We start from the raw sequence: 22,525 nt of genomic DNA, 5'->3' as shown, positions 1-22,525 counted from the left end.
GTGTGATATTGAATGTTATATGGATTTATAAGGAAGAGTGAGTTAAAAAAGGAAGAAGGAAAAGTAGTAGCTTCCTGTGTGAAAGAAAGAGAAGAAAGCCCCATCTCTTCTTCATGAGAAAACTAGAAAAAAAACCAACCCCATTTTAGGGGTGGGTGCATGAAAAGAGACCATTGTCTTTTGTGTATATTTTTTCTTGAAACAACTAGGAAGAGAAGGATTAAATTTAGGTGTGTGTGAGTGAAAGTGCTTATGTGAGAGTGATCAATGAATGTGTAGTTGTTACATTTTAAGCACATGATGAGTCCATTAGATAAGAAAACTTGATTTAAGTATCATATTGAATTTCATTTTTTATTACTTTTAATATTGATGTCCCTTTAATGTGAGACTCAATGTTATCATTAATTAATATATTATTTTATTTAATTATAAATAAATTTAATTTTTTTATCTTACGTGAATGTTCTTATTTTATTGAATTAAAGATTAATTTTATTTACTACTATAACTATTGCATGTCCAAAAGATCTAAAAATATTCTTTCTAATTATTTTGTTTTAAAATTTTATAAAATAATAATACCAATAAGTATGTTAAAGAGAAAGATTTTATAAATAAAAGAATGTGTATAAGAAAGATACAAAAGAAAATGTAATATTCTAATATATAGTTCAAAACACTTAAATTTGTCATGATTGTAATAGTGAATAATAAAGTTTAAAAAATATATTAAAAATTAATTAAAAAAATATTTTATCATATACGAATAAATATATAAATAAATATCAAATAAATAAAAGATAATTAACATGTAAAAAAAATAAAGAAATAAAATTGAAAAAAAATTATATTTCATTTTGGTTTCTTAATGTTTTCATTTCAAATTAAGCTAATAAACTCTATAATAATCTCTTACTTTCACCATATTATAATTTGTTCGACAACAATAAAATTAAAATTAACTTCTTTTATCATCTTACATTAATATTTTTTTATATCTTTTAATTCCTCACTTATTTTTCTTTTCAAATTCAAAACTTTTTTTTTTTTATAAATAATAAAAATATAATACATATCATATTTTATCCAAGAATTGCACCTTTTTTTTTAATTATAAGTGTCAATTTTTTTTATATATATATTATATTTGCATTTAATATTTAGAAATTGATTGATTGATTTTTTTTTTAATTTAAATTTCTTTAAATTTAAACTGGCGTATGAAGTTCGGAACCCGCGTTTTTCATTTGAAATTGGCTTAGAATAGAGCAGAGATCAGAAAAGCCTCTCTTTCTCGTTCCCTCTCTCTCTCTCTCTCTCTCTCGATGGCTCCCCACTTCGTGTTCCCTCGCGCACTGGAAGACCTGGAACACGAAGGACACGAAGACAACATTCTCTACGTCCACAACCCTGTCAACATCGCTTCCCTCGTCTCTTCCCAACTCGAAGAGTTCGTCAAAGGTAAAACAATCTCACTCTCAAATCCACCTCAACCATCCTCAGATTTAATCTGGAATTTCTCCCACAGGTGTGTCGTTTGATCTCTCCGACAAGGAAATCCTGTGCGTGGAGGAGCAGGATGTGTTCGACCGCGTCTACTCCTTGGTTCGCGCCTTCGCCCTTCTCTCCCCTTCCTCCAAGTTGAACCTCCTCGAAACCCTCCGTTCCAACCTCACCGTCCTTCTCCCCAACGTCGATTCCCTCTCCAGGGCCTCCGACGACCACGTTCCCCTCGCCTCTCACCGCAACGCCTTCAAAATATACACCTTCTTCCTCCTCAACATTCTCGCTCAACACTCCAACAATGTCGCCTCCAAGGTTAGTGTAATTTTCATTTTCCACCCAAAATTATTTTCAATTTACAAGTCGGTTTTGTAAGATTGAGTCAGTGTAATTTTCATTTTCCACTTGCGAGATAGCCAAAATAATCTCTGACTTATAAGTTGATTTTGTAAGATTGAGTTATTTTCTGTAATTACTTTTAAGTTGGTATCAGAGCCCATTTTTGTTAATGGGCTTATCAGGCACAAACATCCCACTATTGGGTGTTATCAGATCACCTTTAGATGTTCAGTCTTGTAAACTTCACGCTCTTTAATGTAAAAGGGGTTGTGTAGGGGATCCCATATCGATTAGTGGTGTGGCCATGATAATGTATGTATGTAGAGAGTAATCTTCATCTTATAAGTTGATTTTGTAAGGTTGAGTTAGGCTTCAAAATTACTTTCGATCATCCTTCAGGGACAAGCTTATATCTGTCGAAGACTGATTTTGTTATTGGCCAAGCATGCAGGTAGTGCCTCCAAGCGCTAGGAAGAAACAAGCTGTGAATTCATGGAATTGGGAGGCACAGAGAGCTCGGATACTCAATCTCATTGCCAACTCTTTGGAGATAAACCTTGAATTGCTTTTTGGTTCGCCGGATCTTGATGAAAGCTACTTGTCTTTCATTACAAAGTGAGTGCTTTGTTTATCTTCCACAGTTTGCTTATTTTTTTAAGAGCAAGGTTTCTGAATTGGCACACACTTGCTGTAGAAATGCATTCTCTATGTTTGAGGACGTGACGCTCTTAAAAGATTCTGATGTGAAAGATGCCCTTTGCCGTATAATTGGAGCCTGCTCTACCAAGTACCATTACACTGCACAGTCGTGTGCATCCATTATGCACCTGGTTCATAAGTATGATTTTGTGGTCACGCACATGGCTGACGCAGTTGCTGGTGCTGAGAAGAAGTATGCAGATGGAAGCCTTGCCACATCCCTTGTTAGGGAGATTGGAAGGACTAATCCCAAAGATTATGTAAAAGATACTGTTGGTGCTGAAAATGTGGGTCGTTTCCTGGTTGATCTTGCTGACCGCATACCAAAATTGATTTCAGCTAACATTGGGATTCTTGTCCCTCACTTTGGTGGAGAGTCCTATAAGATTAGAAATGCGCTTGTTGCGGTGTTGGGGAAGCTAATAGCCAAGGCATTTAAAGATGTTGATGGTGGTGAAGTGAGTTCTAAGTCTATTCGATTGCGTACCAAGCAAGCTATGTTGGAAATCTTGCTTGAGCGTTGTAGAGATGTTTCAGCCTACACCAGAAGCCGAGTTCTTCAGGTGTGGGCTGAGTTATGTGAGGAGCACTCTATTTCAATTGGCTTGTGGAATGAGGTTGTAGAAGTTGCTGCTGGCAGGTTGGAGGACAAGAGTGCAATGGTCAGAAAATCTGCTTTGAATCTGTTGATCATGATGCTGCAGCACAACCCTTTTGGTCCGCAGCTTCGATTAGCTTCGTTTGAAGCAACCTTAGATCAGTACAAAAAGAAGTTGAAAGAGCTTGAGCCTTCAGAAGGAGAAGAACGCTCCTCTGATGCTGATATTTTTAATGGTGATGGGGAAGTGCATAATTTAAATTGTGAAACTGTTGTGAAGGGACTGCAACATGACAGTTTAACTGATAGTTGCTTGTCCCAATCAGAAGATGTGATCCCTTTGCAGAACAGTAGTGTGCCGGATGTTGGGAACTTGGAACAGACTAGGGCATTGGTTGCATCACTTGAGGCTGGATTGAGGTTCTCTAAATGCATAGGAGCCACAATGCCAACACTTGTCCAATTGATGGCTTCATCTTCTGCCACTGATGTTGAGAATACAATTCTCTTATTGATGAGGTGCAAACAGTTTCAAATTGATGGCTCTGAGGAATGTCTCCGAAAGATGTTACCACTGGTAAGCCCTTGTTCTTTTTATTATGAAAATTTTTATGTTGCAATCACAGTCACATTATGGACTTGTGGTGATTGAATAGGGACAAATCATAGGTAGATATGATTGCAATTGCGTTTGCTGATGCAATTTAAAACCATTTTGTGAAACAAGGATATTAAAGGCTTATTTGATTGTTTCTTCAATGTGTTATGGGCCATGTATTCTATGCATGTAACCATTGATTTTTTCTAAAATTAATTCTTTCTGTCATCTGCTCTTGTTTCTAGGTATTTTCCCAGGATAAATCCATCTATGAAGCAGTGGAGAGCGCTTTCCATACAATATACATCAGGAAAAGTCCAATTGAAACTGCCAGTAATCTGTTGTGTCTTGCCACTGATTCCAATATAGGAGATCTAGCAGCTCTTGAGTTTATAGTTGGTGCTCTGGTCTCTAAGGGTGATATATCTTCCAGCACGGTATGTTTTCATGTACCGTCCTAAGTATTATGTGCGCTGCATAGATTATTTGAATGTCTCTAGATAAGGACTTCAGAATGATACATTATCCCCTAGAAATAGAAAACTTGACCAAGAAATATACCAAGTTTGACTCTCTAGATGTTTTTTCAATGGAACTAAGCTTTGTGTTTTCTTTTTTAGTTTATATATCCGTGTTCACTAATTTAAACATGATTTGGGACGAGAATGAAATTGGCCTAATTTTCATGTTTGTCTATCATTTGATGATAAACACCGCTCTTAAATTTGTATAAATATATAAATATAAATGTCTTACAGTGGTAAGAAGGATTCAGATTGTTGAGGCTGATAGTGAGTTATGATCTCTTGAATTAGTAATTGTAATTGCCTTTTATTTCTCCCATCAAAAGAAATTCTTGCTGCCAGAATATCAAATTTGGTTCTCACTATTGATTTGATTTCCTTATGACATTTTTGCTACGGCAGATATCAGCGTTATGGGATTTCTTTTGCTTCAATGTTGGTGGAACCACTGCAGAGCAAAGCCGTGGTGCTTTATCAGTCCTTTGCATGATTGCGAAGACGTCAACTAGTGTACTTGGCTCACATTTGCAGGACATCATTGATATTGGGTTTGGTCGTTGGTCCAAAGTTGATCCTTTGCTAGCTAGGACAGCTTGTCTTGCTTTCCAGAGACTGTCCGAAGATGACAAGAAAAAGCTGCTGGCTAGTAGTAGCGTTCGAATATTTGGTATTCTAGAAAGTTTAATCACTGGTTTTTGGCTTCCCGCAAATATTTGGTTTGCCGCTGCTGACAAAGCCATAGATGCCATATATGCCATTCATCCTACCCCAGAAACCATTGCAGCTGATATGATAAAGAAATCTCTCAGTTCTGTCTGTAATAATGATGGTGTTAATGTGCAGAGTGACATTGACACTAGTAGTGGCAGTATGCCTCTCACAGTTCAAGTAGCAAAACTTAGCAGATGTTTATTTATCATAAGTCATATTGCCATGAATCAACTGGTGTATATTGAATCCTGTGCTCGTAAAATTCAGAAGCAGAAACTTACAAAAGAGAAAAAGGACAGTGAGAATCAGAGCATAGACAGTAATGGAACAGTACCATCTGGTACACAGAAGGTGCAATCTATGTTTCTTTCTTAAGGTCTTGTCATCCTTGATAGCTTCAACCATCAGTTGTCAGTAACATGTCTTGATCTTTTGCTGTCAAACCTATTAAGTTTGGCTTGTTGATCTGTTGCAGGATAATGATATCAATGCAGAGTTAGGATTTGCTGCCTCTGAGGATGCAGCACTTGATGCTTTGTTTGAAAAGGCAGAAAAAGAAATAGTATCTGGTGGTTCAAATGAAAATAATTTGATTGGTGTCTGTGCAACCTTTATGTCAAAACTTTGTAGAAATTTTGGACTAATGCAGAAGGTGATTGACTTGATTTCCTTCAAAAAACAGAAGCTGTCTTGTATTTTTCTTTTCATTATTTGGTAGCTTTTTTGTATTCTACTAAGTTAATGCCTATATATATGTGCCAGCAGTTCTTATCAAAAAATTTGAAAATACAATATGATTTCTGAAGTTAATTAGTCTCTTGAATAAAATTTCAAACATTATAAAGCAGATGTTTTTATGACCTAACTTCTTTCATTTATTCAGTATCCAGAATTACAGGCATCTGCAATGCTTGCTCTGTGTCGATTGATGATTATTGATGCAGATTTTTGGTGAGTTCCTTGTTAAATCTTTACGTCCTATGCCTCATTCTTGTTCCTACTTATTTATGCCTTGTTATGGAGTGAAAATAAAGTGAATTGTTTACAGTGATGCAAATCTCCAGCTCCTTTTCACGGTTGTTGAAAGCGCACATTCTGAAATTGTCCGTTCTAATTGTACAATTGCATTGGGAGATTTAGCAGTACGGTTTCCCAATCTTTTAGAACCATGGACAGAAAACATGTATGCCCGCCTAAAAGATCCATGTGGATCTGTTCGGAAGAATGCTGTATTGGTGCTTTCACATCTCATACTAAATGACATGATGAAGGTAGAGGTCACTAAAGTTATTTTTTTTTTTCAGTTTTTGCAGTGGTTTAGAGACTAATGCAATCATTTCTTGATCAGGTGAAAGGATACATTAATGAAATGGCTGTAAGATTAGAAGACGAAGATGAGAGAATTTCAAATCTAGCGAAGCTATTTTTTATTGAACTTTCCAAGAAAGGTATTTACTTATATTAAGATTTTCTCGTGTAGAAAAGTATCTCCTATTATTCTCGATATTGCATTTTTTAATGTAGAAAATTGTTTAATATAATTTTCTGGATAATAACAGGAAACAATCCAATATATAACTTACTTCCGGATATACTAAGCAAATTATCCCAGCAGAATCTGAGCAAAGATTCTTTCTGTAACATCATGCAATTTTTAATTGCTTCCATTAAGAAGGTATACGTTATGTCAAAGTGCTGAAATTGTTTATATATTTATTCTGATTGCCATCCTCACTTTAGTTTCATTAAGTACTCCAGGATAGACAAATGGAAGCTCTGGTGGAAAAGCTATGTCATCGGTTTAGTGGTGTTACAGGTATCTTCTTTATCCTTTGAAATTTTTTAATACATCTTATAAGCAGTTCAGCCAAATTAATAAACAGTTTCACAAGTTTATGCCTAAAATTGGCTAGACTAGTGTTCTATATAGTAGTATCCTTGAGGGTTCTTAGTTTAATAAATAGGAGATTTATTTGCATCAAGAACTACTTCCTTAGGTCGTCTGCTTGATATTCTGATCAATCTGATAGTTTGTCTGTGCTTGTAAGATTGTGCATGCCTTATAAAGAATAAGAAGATTAAGATTATTCTGGTCAAATGTTTCAATTTCACATTTGACCAGCCACCAAGTTAAAATCATGAGTTTATTTTTCCCGCCCTTCTATTTTATTCTTGTAATTGCGAAGGGATTTAAAATCAATCAAGAGAATTAATTGTTTTTAGTTTGTTGTTGATAGTGATTGTGACTTTATTTCTCTGCAGACGTCAGACAATGGGAATACATATCTTATTGTCTCTCTCAGTTATCATTTACTGAAAAAGGGATGAAAAAACTCATAGAGTTATTTAAGACATATGAACATGTCTTGTCAGAGGATTCTGTTATGGACCATTTCAGGAACATACTGAGTAAGGTAATTATGTTTTGTTGCTCATGCATACTTTCTGTGAAAATTGCTGAGGCTTTTTTCTTGTATAATTTAAACCGAAATCAGGGCAAGAAGTTTGCAAAACTTGAACTTAAAGTATGCATAGAAGAGTTTGAGGATAAGCTGAACAAGTTTCACATGGATAAAAAGGAACAGGAAGATACGGCTCGAAATGCCCAAATTCATCAACAGAAGGTTGGCAGCAGTCAAGGTTTTAATGTGGCTATAAATTCTGAAGATCACTCAGAGTCTAATTCTGCTTCAGGTTAACTATTAAACTTTACAATGTCCAGGTGTTCTATTTCTGCTGTTTCCCTAATGACCTTATATTTTTAACTGTACATTGTCTGGTAGTAATCAACTAATCATTGCCACGAGTGCTTTGCATAGTTAAAATCTTGTTATATTCCTACTCCTACATGATCAATCTTTACAAAATGATGAAATGGAATAGAGCCAGCCGTTAAGAATATATGCAAATGTCAATCCAGTGACAAGTTGACATAGAGAATGAACATTTAAGCATAAATACGCTATATGATTTTACTGGATAAACAATTGTCTGCTCTGGAAAAAAGACTGATGTTCAAGAGTTTTATTTCATGTCATAGCTTCTTGTTTCGATGAGCTTCTCGTGAATGTTTTGGTTGTGTTTTCTTTATAATCATGAATTTTCTGCCAGATGAAACCGAAGGCGAAGTAATCGATGACTGCACTGAAGAGGTAACTTTGCCTTTAAATGGGAAATCAGAATCTGAACTTGTTGTGTCAGAAGCACATTCTGGTGCTTCAAGTGAATTGACAGAGTTGGAACAAGGGGATATTGAAATCCAATCACCCCAGGTTAAGACAAGAGGTTAGTATAAACTCAGCCTTTTGCTAATATGCTTGATTCTATTGTTATTTTATAATTAACAAGGGCTTACTGATTATAGGAGTTCAACGATCCAGAACTAAAAAAAGCAATGTTAAACATGAAAAGGGTGATAATATCTCTGTCACCAAAAGAGTTATTCGGTCAAGGAGGTAACATTCTGATTTTGCGCGTTGTTATGTTCTAAGTGGATTGAAATGGTTGTTTACGCGGGATAGAACATGAAGTGAATATTATGAAAACGCTTTAGCTTAATATTATGCACAATTGCTTGCTAATTTAGTTTTTGTTATAAGAAAGAAAATATTTTATATTCTGAATTTGCTAGAGTGAGTTTTACACTCATGCAGCAGAGTAATCTATTTATTCTATTTATAATAATAATGATTACAAAGATAACAAATAATTACAAGTTTGTAACTATTTTCAACAGAACTACATCGTAGGATACATTGAACTTCCTAAACACAATAACCAATTTACTCAGAAAAAAAAAATTGTTGACAGGGTGTCAAAAGAGATTTAAATCTTTTTGATTCCTTGAAATATTTCTCTTAAGTTTGATTGTGTTGTTAATATGTTTCCCTGTATATTTAGTAATTATTCTATTTTCTGTATAATTATTCTGTTATCTTTTATAATTCAGCTCATTTTAGATAATTCATTATTGTCATATTTTCTTTTCTTATTTTAGGATTTAATTTCCTTCTTTCACCTTATGTAATTCCCCTTTATAAAAGGAGGAGACCTTCCACAGATAATTATCAATAATATTTTATATTTGTCACTATAATCATTAAAAGTTCTTATGCCTAAACTCCCTCGCAAGCTAAAAATAGATGTTTTCCATTCCCATTTCCAGCTTGAATATAATTCTTTTAAAGTCTGAACAACACGGTAAAAATATTTGCAAGTTGACCTTAAATTACATACGGGTTACCAATCAAATAATAAAATGTTTTTTCTTGATAAATGTCTATGCACTTCAATGTGTTTTTTTTGGTCATGTCGAACAAAATTCAGTTATGTTGATTATGGACTTATTATCATCACAGTAGAGCTTCGTAGTTTCATCATATTTGATCTAAGTCTTCTAAGATGATTTCCAACCAAAGAAATTCACAGATGTCTTGTTCCATAGTTTGAAATTCAGCTTCAATACCAGATCAAGTTACACCCTTTTGATTTCTATTCCTCCGTTATTAAGTTTCATCTAAGGAAGGTACAATATTCAGTAGTGGATTTCCTATTAGTTATTGGCAATCTTGCCATAGTCCTTAAAAAAATGTCGATAATATCTTGTTAGGTCCAAGAGACCTCTAATTGCTTTGATATCCTTTGGAATTGGCCACTGTATTATACACTAAACTTTTTGAGGATCCATAGACACCCCCTATTTGGAGATAATGTGCCGCAAATACTTCTTTTCCCCATATGCTACGTTTCTGTTGACTTGCATAATATTGTAATTGAAGTGTTTGAAGAACTATTTCTATATGTTGTAAATGATCTTCCCAAGACTTACTGAACAACGAGTATGTAATCAAAGAATACTAGAACAAACTCTCAGAGATAGAGTTGGGAGACAAATTTCATCACACATTGGAAAGGGTGGAAGCATTGGTTAATCTGAAAGGCATAACCAAGAACACATGATGTGACAAGTTTTGAAACTTAATCCATATTTGATATTTGATGATATTCTGCTTTCAAATATCTTAGAAACGTAATTTGTTCCCGAAAGTCATCTAATAGCTCTTCAATAACAGGGATTGGATATTTATCCGGGACAGTATCCTTATTAAGTGCTTTATAATCCACACAAAATCTCAACCTGCCACCCTTTTTCTCGACGAAAATGACTTGACTAGAGAAAGGGTAATAACTAGGTCGAATGATGCTCAACTCCAACATCTCTTCCACCAGCTTCTCAATCACATTTTTCTGTGCATGAGGATAGTGATAAGGTCTGACATTCACTAGATCAGTTCCAGATTAAGGGGAATACAATGGTCCACTATTCTACTAGGTGGCAGTCCCTTGTAGAAAAATTTATGGAAAGATTTTCTACCAGTTGGAGTTGTGTGTGCAAAACCAGGTCCAATGCACCTTTCTCAATATTCCCATCCTTGTCTACCACTTCATGGTTGAATAAATGAAAGAGCAATGAAGTATATTCTACCTGTTAGCTTGTGAACGGCGTTGATTGAAATATGCGGTTCAGCCAGATTTGGATCCCGTGAAGACATATCACCGTCCCATTTTGAATAATTATCATGCTAGATGAATTCCAATCTCCCAGTACCAATCCCAAATTAGCCAACCATGTCACACCCAAAATCACATCCACACCCCGTAAATCAAAAACAAAGAAATTGTTTTTAGCCACATGGTCTCCCAAGGTTAGCTCCAAGTCATGATAACATCCTTTTGTTTGTTTTTGAAAACCCATTACCCCTGTTCTGTTCCCTAACCTTCGAATCAGATCCAATGTAAAAGAATCACATGAGAAGTTAAGGTTCTTTTGGCATCAAAACTGGAACCAATGGACTGCTAGTCGAACAACATTGTTAGAATAGGATGATGTGATATCAACGGAAGTGGATTATGATTATGATGCACGGACATGCCTTGCGGCCGCTGTTTCAATATATATATATATATATATATATATATATATATATATATATATATATATATATATATATATATATATATATATATATATATATTTTTTTTTTTTTTTTTGGAGTGGACACGCAACAGATGCACTACGGGGACTGGCAGACTGTTCGCACAAATAGGACATCTTATTGTGGATACCTACAAAATGGAAGCAGCCCAACTCTCTGATGAGCATATTCGAGATTTTTATAAAAAAAGAAAAATGTCGATAACAATATAACAAGAAAAGGATGATTCAATTTTTTTTAAAAAGAATTTGTTTTTGATAAAAATAAAAATAAGAAAAGGATTCATTATTATCTTTTCTTAACTTTCACATAACAAAACTAGAGTCGTAGAATCAAAATTAACTGAGATTTTTTTGTTGTAGATTATTGTATCTCTTAATAATTTGTTTGAGATTTAGTAACTTATTATTATATTAATATATAAATTTTTTTGTCATATTATCTATATTATATTTATGTTATGTTCATTTGTCTTATATTTTTTATTTTATGGTATTTTCATATTCGAATTTGTGTTGTATCTTCATGTCGTGTCCAAATTTATCTTACATAAATTATGAAATTAATTCAACTTTCCAACCCTCAAACTGACCCTTCTAACTATTCTTTACAGCTTATTGGTTCCTCTCCTTTCCCTTCCCTTCAAGAATAGACATTATTGGATCCTTTTGGTTCCTAACAAATATCACGCTAATATTACCTTAATTCACATAATTTTGGGTGAATATAGCTACATGACTATATCACATTTTATCGTTATATCAATGTATAATTGAATGTTTAGAATTACTAACTATATGAAAGCATTCTGATTTTTTATTTTGAATTTTATATTATAATTTTTACAGTATAGTATCATAGTCGCGTTAAGTAGAATATTTTATTACACAAATAGACTTCTAAAAGGTTTCTAAGCTGTCTCTTATACTATGAATTTGTGTTATCTACTTCATTTAGTTTGACTTAGTCAGAAATATGAAAGAATCCTCATAAATGGTTATTTAAAATGAGTTGAAGTTGCACCGGACAGTCATCATAAATCTGGAGCTGGTGATTTAAGGGTAGTTTGACTTTCGATGTGTGATTTATGGTTATTGATAAAAAAAATATTCTTTAATTTTTATTTCATTTATTTTACCTTTCCGTCTTTATAGTTTAAAATAGATTTTTTTTAATTCTTATACTCTTTCAATTTTTTTAATCTTTAGATAGATTCTTTTAATTTCTATACATATAATTCTGTAACTCTTTTACTTTTAGTCTGTATTATAATTTTTTTAAACATTGATTATTTTGTATTAATGTGATAAATGTGATCAATTTTGTAAGAGTATAAATAGGTGTCTCAACAATGAATGTTGAGAAACTTAATTTAGAGTAATTCTAATAAAATAAATTTGACATTAGACATACAAAAATAAATTAATTTAAATGTTTACTAGACTTAATTTAGAGCTCAAGAAAGATTATGTGAAAGAAGGGGAGTTTAAGAATGCTGAGTGTAATATCATTTCAACTTTTAGGATGAGATATTAAGTGTAATATTGAAAAATACAAAGGGTGCAAGTGTAATTTACTCTAATATTTGTGTTATGTGTTATGTCAATAAAAGAGGAACAATGTTGTAGAAAATTAATAGCAGAGATTTGAAGATTAAAAAACTGCAAATAGAGATTAAAATAAAATTATTTTAAACAATAAGAACTAAAAAACTTGAAAAATATAAGTATAGAAATTAAAAAGATATGTTTCAAATTATGAAAAAGGTAAAGTAAGTAAAATGGAACTAAAAAATATTTTAACCTAAAATTTGCTTCACTTTCAAGCTTATTCATGTTTTAACTAATTAATTTTCGAATGTCCCTCGAAGCAGGTAGATACTGTGGCACCTTCCAATGAGAATATGGAATCTGGAATCCCCATTGGAGCAGCTGCCAATTAATGACTTCATTTTCAAAGTTTGGATACATTATGCTTTACATATTCTAGTTGAGGCAACTGTGGTTGCTATGGGTTAAAATTTAAATTGGCATATTATATGTATACTTTTTACGATCCGTTTCATAGTGTGTATATAACTTCTTACTCCTAAAATATGCCATTGGAGAAAAGTATAATGTTTAAAACTGCAGATATGTAACAGGGCAGTATATCCAAAGTGCCATGGATGGAAACTTCCATTGCTAACCATTTGTATCGAGGGATTTACCTCATTTAGTTGATTATGATGCGTTAATTATTACAAATTTTCCGATACCAAATTTGATTTTGATGATAAAAAATAGACGAATCCAAACTCGATTAACTCCTTTATACAGAATTATAATACGAAATGAGTCGATGAATTTTTTAGCTAAATTTAGTTACTTTTTTTCAAATAACTAAATAAATATTGTAATTCAATAGTTTTTATCAAAATAATAATCATGAAAATGAACACGTGGACTTGTATTTTTCTTTTTAAACGTTTTATCATTCAAATGAATTGGATATTTTTTAAAGAACGTATTTGTTTTATTACAAAATCAAGATTATTTTTGTCAATGTACAAAACTGCGCTTTGTACAGCGTGTCAAACAAAAAATATGGATAATTTTAGACAATATTGAAATGCTTTTCATTATTTTTTAAACTTCAAATTTTTTTCAATATTGATTCTTATTTTAGAAAATAAAATAATAAAATATGTTCAGCGTATTTGTTTTTTTAATAAATTAATAGTTAATAAAAATCAATCTATATGAAGTTTAAAACAATCGGAATGATAAAAATGTTTTTATATTTATGCGTTTAATGGTGATGGGTTGATGCTATAAATTAATTTTATATTATAATTTAACTACAATTTATTAAAAATGATAAATTTGTTAACTTATACTATAACTATTAAAAATAATATGAGTTGTGATTTTTTATTAGTTAATTGTGTATTTTTTTTTATATTAATAGTATATCACTATTAAATATTTTATATATTAATGAATAATTTATAGTAACAAATTATTAATTGTATATATATTATTGAATTTCTTGTATTGTTTTATTTATAAAACTGTCCACATTTTTTCATACTGGTTTCTTTTAAATTTATAGAGTCAAACCATCAATTACTTCTTCAATTATTTTTTAAAATTTGAATTTCGTGATCGGTTTGATTTTATAAAAGTAAAGTGATATTTTTAGTATATTCAATACTAGAAACAAATTCTGATCTTTAATTAAAGAACACTAATAAATTACTTAAACTAATAATTTTTAATACGGACATAATATTTTAAAATTGCTTCATGTCGCCTTAGGTCCAATTTTTATATAGATGATTCTTCTGATATTCTAGATGCATCTCAACTCCAACTAAACGCTTTCGAAATTGAATCACTTCACCTTGAAACAACTAAACTAGCACAACCTGTTTGCTTCAACCACATTTTCATGTCTTTATTTTTAAACTAGTATCAGTACCTGTGTAACCTACGGGACATTTTGTAAATCTCTTTTTAATAAATAAATTTTTACTAATAATATTAATTTCTTAAAATAGTTATTAATTTAAAAAATGCATAATAACTTTTTAATTTAACTAGTATAGGAAAAGAGACACTTCATGTCTTTATATATTTATTTTTAATTTTTTTAAAAAAATAATATAAATCTAGGTACAATAATATCTAATATAAAAAATGAAAATCAAAAGAGTAGTTCTAAAACTTATCTCCTTTATAATTACATGCCCCATTATTACCTTTATAATTGGTATGGGTAGATGAGTCAACATGAAAGAAAATCATCAAGCAATAAGAGTATTTATAATACACCTTAAGAATAGTTTATTGCATTCCTTGAAAAAGACAACATAAAAGACAACATCTAACTTAAAGTATATGATTTGATTGGATCTTCTTTGTAAGTTTTGTTGTTATTTTTAATGAGTGAACATAATTATATAATTACATGAAAGAAAAACATCAAGCAATACAAGATATAAGACTATTTATAAATACATATTAAGAATAGTCTATTACATTCCTTGAAAAAAAGACAATGAAAAAGACAACATGTAACTTAAAGTATATGATTTGATTCGATCTTCTTTGTTAGTTTTGTTGTAAACAGAAGACATGTTGCTTCGTCTATTTTTGGATTTTTCATATCGCATATTTGTCGAATCTGAAACCAAATTTACTGTAACATGAAAATTAAGATTTCATTACAGTTATATAAAAATGATATAATATGACTTGAAATGAAAGAACTGATGAAATTACGAATCAAATTAATTTTAAATTTTTAGTTACCTATTTTGTTACTCCTTGAATTTTGTTAAATTTGGGTTGTATATGACGTTGGTTATTTTGGGAACATTCTCAAATAGCAATATTACCCGGAAAAATACGATTAAAAACATGAGATGAACAAAATTGTTTAAAGATATTAAATTATAAATTTTAAAAATTGTAATCATATGTTGTTTTATTATATAACATAATAAATGACATATATAATAATAACTTACCTAACATCAAAGGATGACATGCAAATTAAATAGCTGTTTTGCAATTAATTAAAAAACCAGGTACAATGTCACATAATAATTCATTATAATACATTAATTCAACTTGGTATCTACAAAAACACAAATATTTTTTTGGTTTAAAATAATATTAATTATATGTAAATGAAAATTATTTACGATAAATTATACGTGTAGTCTGATATATTTGCGAGTAGAATCCTCATTCTTTCCATATATTATAAACTTATTGGTAGATGATCTTGCTGTTAGTATATATGCTAACAACATCCAAAAGATTTATGGATAAACTAATGTAAAATTAATAAAATTGACTACGATAAAATAGACTTTTAGTAACAACAAAAATGGTTGCAAAATCTTTTTTCAGTATTTTTACATTAGTCATTTATAAAACATATATCGACAATTATTCTGGATGTTGGTAAAAACCTTTATAATGGTCAAGAAAAATATATAAGTTTTGTAGCATTTTTTTACTAACATTTAATATTTTTTTGTTATTGTCATTAAAAATTTAAGAAATGATTCATAACTTATATACTCTTTAATTACGACCTTACCTCTAGTGGCTTGTTCTCTACTTGTATATTCTTTAATTTCCTTATTTTTAGTTTATATACTTTTTAATTATCTTATTTCCTAAGAGATGTGGGACTTGTAAGTAGGGATGGCAACGGGGCGGGTCGGGTACAAGTTTCATGATACCCGCCCCCGTCCCCGCGAGTTAAATCCATCCTCGTCTTCGTCTCCATACCCGTCGGGTATAGATTTTCATCCCCATCCTCGTCCCCGTCAGGTATCGGGTATACTCGTACCCGTCAATTTTTTTATTTTTTATTTTTTGTAAAAAAAATATTTTTAAATTATTTTTTTATTATATTATAATTATAATTAGGTTATTTCTTTATCTCATATTTTAATAAATAATCACACATAAAAAATATTATATATTTTTTAATATAATTAAATTAAAAGTGAGTATTAAATTAAAAATGAGAACGGGGACGAGTACGGGTACGGGTACGAGGCGGGTAAGTACATACCCGTACCCTATTTAATATATTGGGTTTTACCTGTACCCATACCCGTACCCGGTCAAACCGGGTATTTCCCGTCAAAGTCGGGACGGGTTCGGGTATTACCCGCGGGTATAGATATATTTGTCATCCCTACTTGTAAGGTGAGAGTTACTTTCTACTTATATACTTTTTAATTATCTTATCTATAATCGACGTGAGACTTGCGTTTTTTTTTCAATATACCCCCTCAAGTTTAGCACTATTAAGCTGGGTAATAGTGAGTGATCATCCATTTATATATTCTTTAATTATCTTATCTCTAGTCAATGTGAGATTTAATTTTTTTAATAAATAATTATCACTAATACTAAATTTTGTGTTATGTAAATATATTTTTAATGACTATTATATATTAATAAGGTAATAAAGATAAGGTAATAAATATATATTAATCATTAATATTTTTATTAAATAATAAAATAGAGATAATTAATTTATTATCATTAAATAATTATCATTAATAATAAATTTTGTTATAGTGATTAGAATAAATTATAATTAATTAAAATTTGAAATACAATTAATTTGGTTGTTGCTTTCTTGTGTGAGTGTGACACCTGAAAAGTTTTTCTTTTGTATGTCCTAACTTTATATATATATTAATGAATATTTCTTGTGGAAGATAGGATAATCTTCTTTAAGGATTTGCATATAAATGAACATCTCTTTTCAACGTCAGGGACAATCATTTAGGGTTTATATATTCTAATTTTCAATAGATGAATAAAGTATACATTTAACAATCACAATTACGTTTTTTCGAATTTATTTTCAAGAAATTTTAGAAATACGACATTTGTGGACAAGTCAACTTAGAAATACTTAAGATTTTGTATATTGCTTTTTAGAATTGTTTGCTTTTAGGATTCAGAGTTAATTAAGAGGTGATATGAAGGAACTTTAGCATTTTGCTAGAAAATTGCAAAAATTGGGTGAAAAGTGCTATAAATAAAGCCATAAATGAAAAGTTAAGAAAGCTGATAAAAACAACTTTAAATGACAAGAGATTAAGATAAATTTCATTAATATGGTCCAATTAAAGTTGTTTTTGGTACAGCACTCATTTTACATTTTATATTACTCTATTCACTAACCGTTTGATTAAGTTGATAAACAACCCACTACCCACATTTTTAGTAACATAAACCTTCATGCAAAAATTGTCACAATCTCTCTCTCAACTGGTCTATAAGGGAAAATAAAACTTATTGCTTTTGTAACAAATCAATTTGGTGACGTCCTGACAAAAATTACATATAATAATATATCTCTAAGCTTTCAGTCATATAGGCTATTGTATAGTCTTTAGCCATCTTTGTCATTATACAGTTGTCAACTATTTCTTTGAATGACAATCATCTGCCACTGAGCGAAATCAGCTAGTAGTTTTAGCACTAATTAACAATACAGTAAACATAATAATATTTAAAATTTTAATTATTATCCCAACAATATAATACATAATAATTTCATTTTCTTTTCTCGGTTCTTGATTCGATTCAATATTTCATTGTTGAATCAAAATATATTCAAGGTTTTAAGATAATAACATGCATATGATGACAATTAACCATGATTAACAATACATTTTATTAATTAGGAAAACATTTGAAGACTGTAGTACGTATAAGCCATGATTAATAGACCACATAACACACCAAACAATGTCTATGGAAGACATTTCTAAAGACATAGCTTAATATATATAAAATACACATCACATAGTTTGTTGAACAACCTTGACAAGCCTTTTAGACGCCACAATAGGCTTTCATATTAGCACTGTAAGTGAAGTTCAACAAACCAAGATGATCAAAGGGCTTATATTGCAATGGGTGTTCCTCATCAATTAGCTCTTCAGGTACTTGCATAATCCCTTTGTAGAAGGCAAACAGACCAAGAGAGTACCTTATTTCGTTCCCTTTCATCAAAACCTTATGATTAGGGGACTTTATTCTGTCGTTGCTCCAAGCCTGGATATATAAACCAAACAAGACATTCAATTCATTGACTAAATCAGAACAAAATGAGTATTTATTTTTATCTAGTCTCTCGAGTAATTTGTTAGATCAATAAACTCTTGCATTTTCATCTTTTACCGCATGATTATCCCAGTACTTTTTCGTCCCTTTCTCTAATTAATTATAAAAATTGGAATTGAAATATGAAAATATTTTTTCTCAAATAAGTACATGCCCTATTGTCATTTAGCATCTTCAACAACATTTATTTACTAAAATGTTACTATAAATTAAGTTAATATATTATTGTAATTTTTTTCTTCTAAAAATGTTACTATAGATAAAAAGTAATATATTTTTTTTATCTTAATATTATATTTTCTAATTATTTCTCAAAATTAATTTCCACATTGAGTAAAAAAAACATATAAAGAATATACTTTTCAAACTTTTTATTATTTTCCAAAATTAAAATCTCACATCAACTAAAAAAAATGATATATAAAAAGTAAATATAACTACAAAGTGAAACTTAAAATAAATGAATTTTAATATAGGATATAGATTTGGTGGAAATTAACTTAGGATATCTTCTCTTTGTAAAAATAAAACAACTTAAGATATTTTCATCTTAAAGGACATCTAGACATAAATCATAAAATAAAAGTGGTAGTACAATCTATATTAATACTAATTATTATTTTATAAAATTTACAAAAATTTAGTAATATTAATAAAGTACAGCAAAACACCAATTTAATAACAATTTGAAAAATATCGTCATTAATATGTAAAAATATTTCTAAAAGTCTTTGATAACTTATACTTTATCTTACATTAGATGAAACATTTAAAAATATATTAGTAAGATTTATTCATAGTTTAGCAATTTTTTTTTAATGTTACTAAAAATATATTTTGTTGAAGGAAAAAGAATAATATTATGATGGAAAGCCGAAGACAGAAAAATGTATATAATATAAGATATATATGGTGGAGAGGATAGAGAGAAAAAAGGTTGTGATTTTTATTTTTGATAATAACATCACTCTATTTTGAAGTAAGCACATATATCTTTAGCAATAGCAAGTGATACAAAATAAAATAAATAACTCAAGCTAGATGCAAAACAAAAAAAGTTAAAAGTGAATCTCTCGAGTTATAAAACCTAAGCATCATGTATATATATAAATTAGATGCAAAAACAAAAATAGTTCAACATCTTATCCCAAAAATTAAGCCTTAAATTAGTCGAAATTTATTCTATCAGTACCATGAGTGCATCGCCAGCCATGACGACAAAGGAAGTAGGTGAAGAGAAATCAACATCAATCCAGTGACCATCCCTTGTCTCCACCATGAGTCCATTGACTTGATTCTGGTGAAGAATTGTTGTGAAGCTCTTGTCAGTGTGAGCAACGAAACCTAGTTGTTGCTCGACTTGTTCTGGTGCTTTGTGTGCCAAAAGCCTAAGGAGATAACTTGTTGACCCTATGTATGTGTCATAGTGTTTCAAAACACCATAACTTTCAAATATCATTCTGGCCACCATCCGATCCAAGTCTTCAGCTAGCTTTGCATACTCAAATATATATTTGCTATAGATAATTTCGAAAAAAAAAAAAAGAAGAGAGGGTAATCCAAACTTTAGCATTTAATAGAAAAAAAAATCATGAATATTGCATGATTAGATAAAATATGAGTGTTCATGGATCTGGTTGATTCAATTTTGAGAAAAAAATAAAAATTTAAATCAATTGATTTTAATTTATTTTTAATTTTTAACCTAACTAGAACCAAATTATCTTTGAGGTTAATTACATGAGTTAGTTTTATTCGAGTCATCAGATATTCAATAAAAAACTATTATTTTAAAAATTAAAAATAAATATGATTTAGAAATATAAATAAAAAATTTTAAATAACACAATATTTACTATGTTAACAAATAAAAAGTAATAAAACAGAAATGGTTGATTTGATTCATGTTGACTTAAGTTTCAAAAGTATAAATTTGTTACTTGAATTAATCATAAGATTTCAAAAGTATAAGTTTATTATTTAAATCAATCATAAGATTTCAATTTGTTTAGTTTTGGTCCAATTCAAACTAGACACATATTCGAACAAACTTATTTGATTGGGTTTAAACATTAAGTTTGTCGGATTAACTTGAATTGATGAACACTTATAATAAAATAAGTAATATTTCATAATAAGCAACAAAATTATATGGATATATATGTACCAGAATTGATCATTTCCGTTTGGCCACATTTTTTGTATGAAATTTTGAATCCCCTCTAGTGTTGTTCCCTCATCTATACCCATACTTTCGTGAAGAGGAATCTGTGGGCGTTGACCAACATAGCCTTTCAAAGGCATGCCCTCATATATGTTTCTTTGTTTGGTTTCAGCTGGGAGATCGAAGAGCTCCTTCATTGAACCGAACACACCATTTTGAAGCCCAACAGAAGCTTTATCATACACAGCTACGAAGCAACCATATTCTTCAAATGCTTGGCGCACCCTTCTGCATGTTGTTAACCAGGAATTGGTCCCTGGCTTCAAATCTTCCATGGTGAAATCTAGAACAGGAAGCATCGGCTGTCCTTCTGAACCCATTGATTCTGATGTTATGATCTCTGTTAATTATTGGTTTTGCTTGCTAGTTTTGAATGCACCGTTTAAAATGTTGAGTTTTATTTTCTTTAGTAGATACGATGGTGTTGATGTTTGACCAATATATAACATTTTTATTTGATATTATTGTACGAATATTTGGATATCCTGGTCATCATGTGATTCATGTCCTAACTAGTTGGGACCAGATTGACTTGATATTTTGATAAAGACTATATATTCTTTTGATCGTTTTTATATATAAGAAAAAAAATACTTTTATTTTTCTCACAGATAAACAAAATTTAATTGTGTTTCTATCCTCAAGAATTTTAATTGTGTAATTTTGTTCCCAAGATTTTATTTTAAGTAATTTTAGTCTTTAAAAGATTGTATTCGTACGATTTTGGTTTTTTAATTTTTAATTGAACAATTTTAATATCTCAAATATCATAATTATGAAATTTTAGCCTCTCTTGTTAAAAATTTAATAATTTTAATATATATGTATATGTATAATATTTTAAAATTATATAATTATTTACCTATTTAAACGTATATTATAATTTTTTTCTAATGTATCAAATGATATATTTATTATTATTAAATAAATAAAATTTATATATTATTAATATTATAATATTATTGATAAATTAATATCAATAATATTATTAGTATATTTATAGATAAATTAATAATTTGATAAATATAATTTAGTATATACTAATATACTTTTATAAAAAAAAATATAAATATATTAGCAAGCAACTATAGTTGAAGTTGAAGGACAAGTAATCATGAAATGCTAAAGAAAGGGAAGCTACAACACTAGTTTGTTACACCAAAGGTAACTTCTTACCACTCCTCAAGGTAATAACACTAATATTTCCTTTTGGGTTAATGACTGTTTTGGAGGGAAGGTTGCTAGATCCTTGTGATTATAGGTGGTTAATCGTGGTGGCTAACTATCCAATTTGTGTCTGCAAGTCTAGAATGTGACATTCATATTTTGGTAAAAATGCACTAGTAGAAAAAAGACTTTTAAAATCGGTTATTTTCAACTTTTAAAATCGGTTCCGTAACCGATTTGAAAAGAGCCGATTTTGAAAGTTAGACTTTTAAAATCGGTTAAATAACCGATTTTAAAAGTTAACTTTTAAGATCGGTTGTTTTATAACTGATCTTAAAAGTTTGGGCGGCGAAAAAAAATTAAACTGGAACGGGCCGTTCCAGGTTGTTAAAAATAAGTACGAGCCGTTCTCCCTGAAGAACGGCCCGTTCTCCTAGGAGAACGGACCGTTCTGCAAGGAGCATGGGCCATTCTGCAAGTAGAACGACTCGTTCTCCTTGCAGAACAG

At 30.3% G+C, this 22,525-nt stretch overlaps 2 protein-coding genes across 2 annotated transcripts; one reads left to right on the top strand and one right to left on the bottom strand.

The window, feature by feature from the left end:
* The first annotated feature begins 1,239 nt into the window (after nt 1–1,239).
* Nucleotides 1,240–13,232, top strand: LOC109806372 (binding protein). The gene is made up of 17 exons (XM_020368753.3): nt 1,240–1,464; nt 1,532–1,821; nt 2,297–2,460; nt 2,540–3,719; nt 3,986–4,177; nt 4,667–5,326; nt 5,451–5,627; nt 5,859–5,926; nt 6,024–6,246; nt 6,324–6,423; nt 6,535–6,650; nt 6,734–6,791; nt 7,238–7,389; nt 7,471–7,669; nt 8,087–8,260; nt 8,340–8,430; nt 12,845–13,232. Exons 1-17 carry the CDS (start codon nt 1,329–1,331, stop codon nt 12,846–12,848), a joined length of 3,984 nt encoding a protein of 1,327 aa, XP_020224342.1. The 5' UTR covers nt 1,240–1,328; the 3' UTR covers nt 12,849–13,232.
* Nucleotides 13,233–18,157: 4,925 nt separating this feature from the next.
* LOC109806749 (2-oxoglutarate (2OG) and Fe(II)-dependent oxygenase superfamily protein) lies at nt 18,158–21,275 on the bottom strand. The gene is made up of 3 exons (XM_020369256.3): nt 20,794–21,275; nt 19,819–20,143; nt 18,158–18,557 (listed from the first exon to the last, which is right to left on the bottom strand). The coding sequence occupies exons 1-3, from the start codon at nt 21,168–21,170 to the stop codon at nt 18,336–18,338; spliced, it is 924 nt and encodes a 307-aa protein (XP_020224845.1). The 5' UTR covers nt 21,171–21,275; the 3' UTR covers nt 18,158–18,335.
* Between the last annotated feature and the right edge of the window lie 1,250 nt (nt 21,276–22,525).

The sequence above is a fragment of the Cajanus cajan genome, chromosome 7, assembly GCF_000230855.2.
Source record: "Cajanus cajan strain Asha chromosome 7, NIPB_CcT2T_4, whole genome shotgun sequence".
In the NCBI taxonomy this organism is placed as follows: domain Eukaryota; kingdom Viridiplantae; phylum Streptophyta; class Magnoliopsida; order Fabales; family Fabaceae; genus Cajanus; species Cajanus cajan.
Note: the sequence above shows the minus strand (reverse complement) of the source record. Positions and strands in the feature narration are given on the sequence as shown.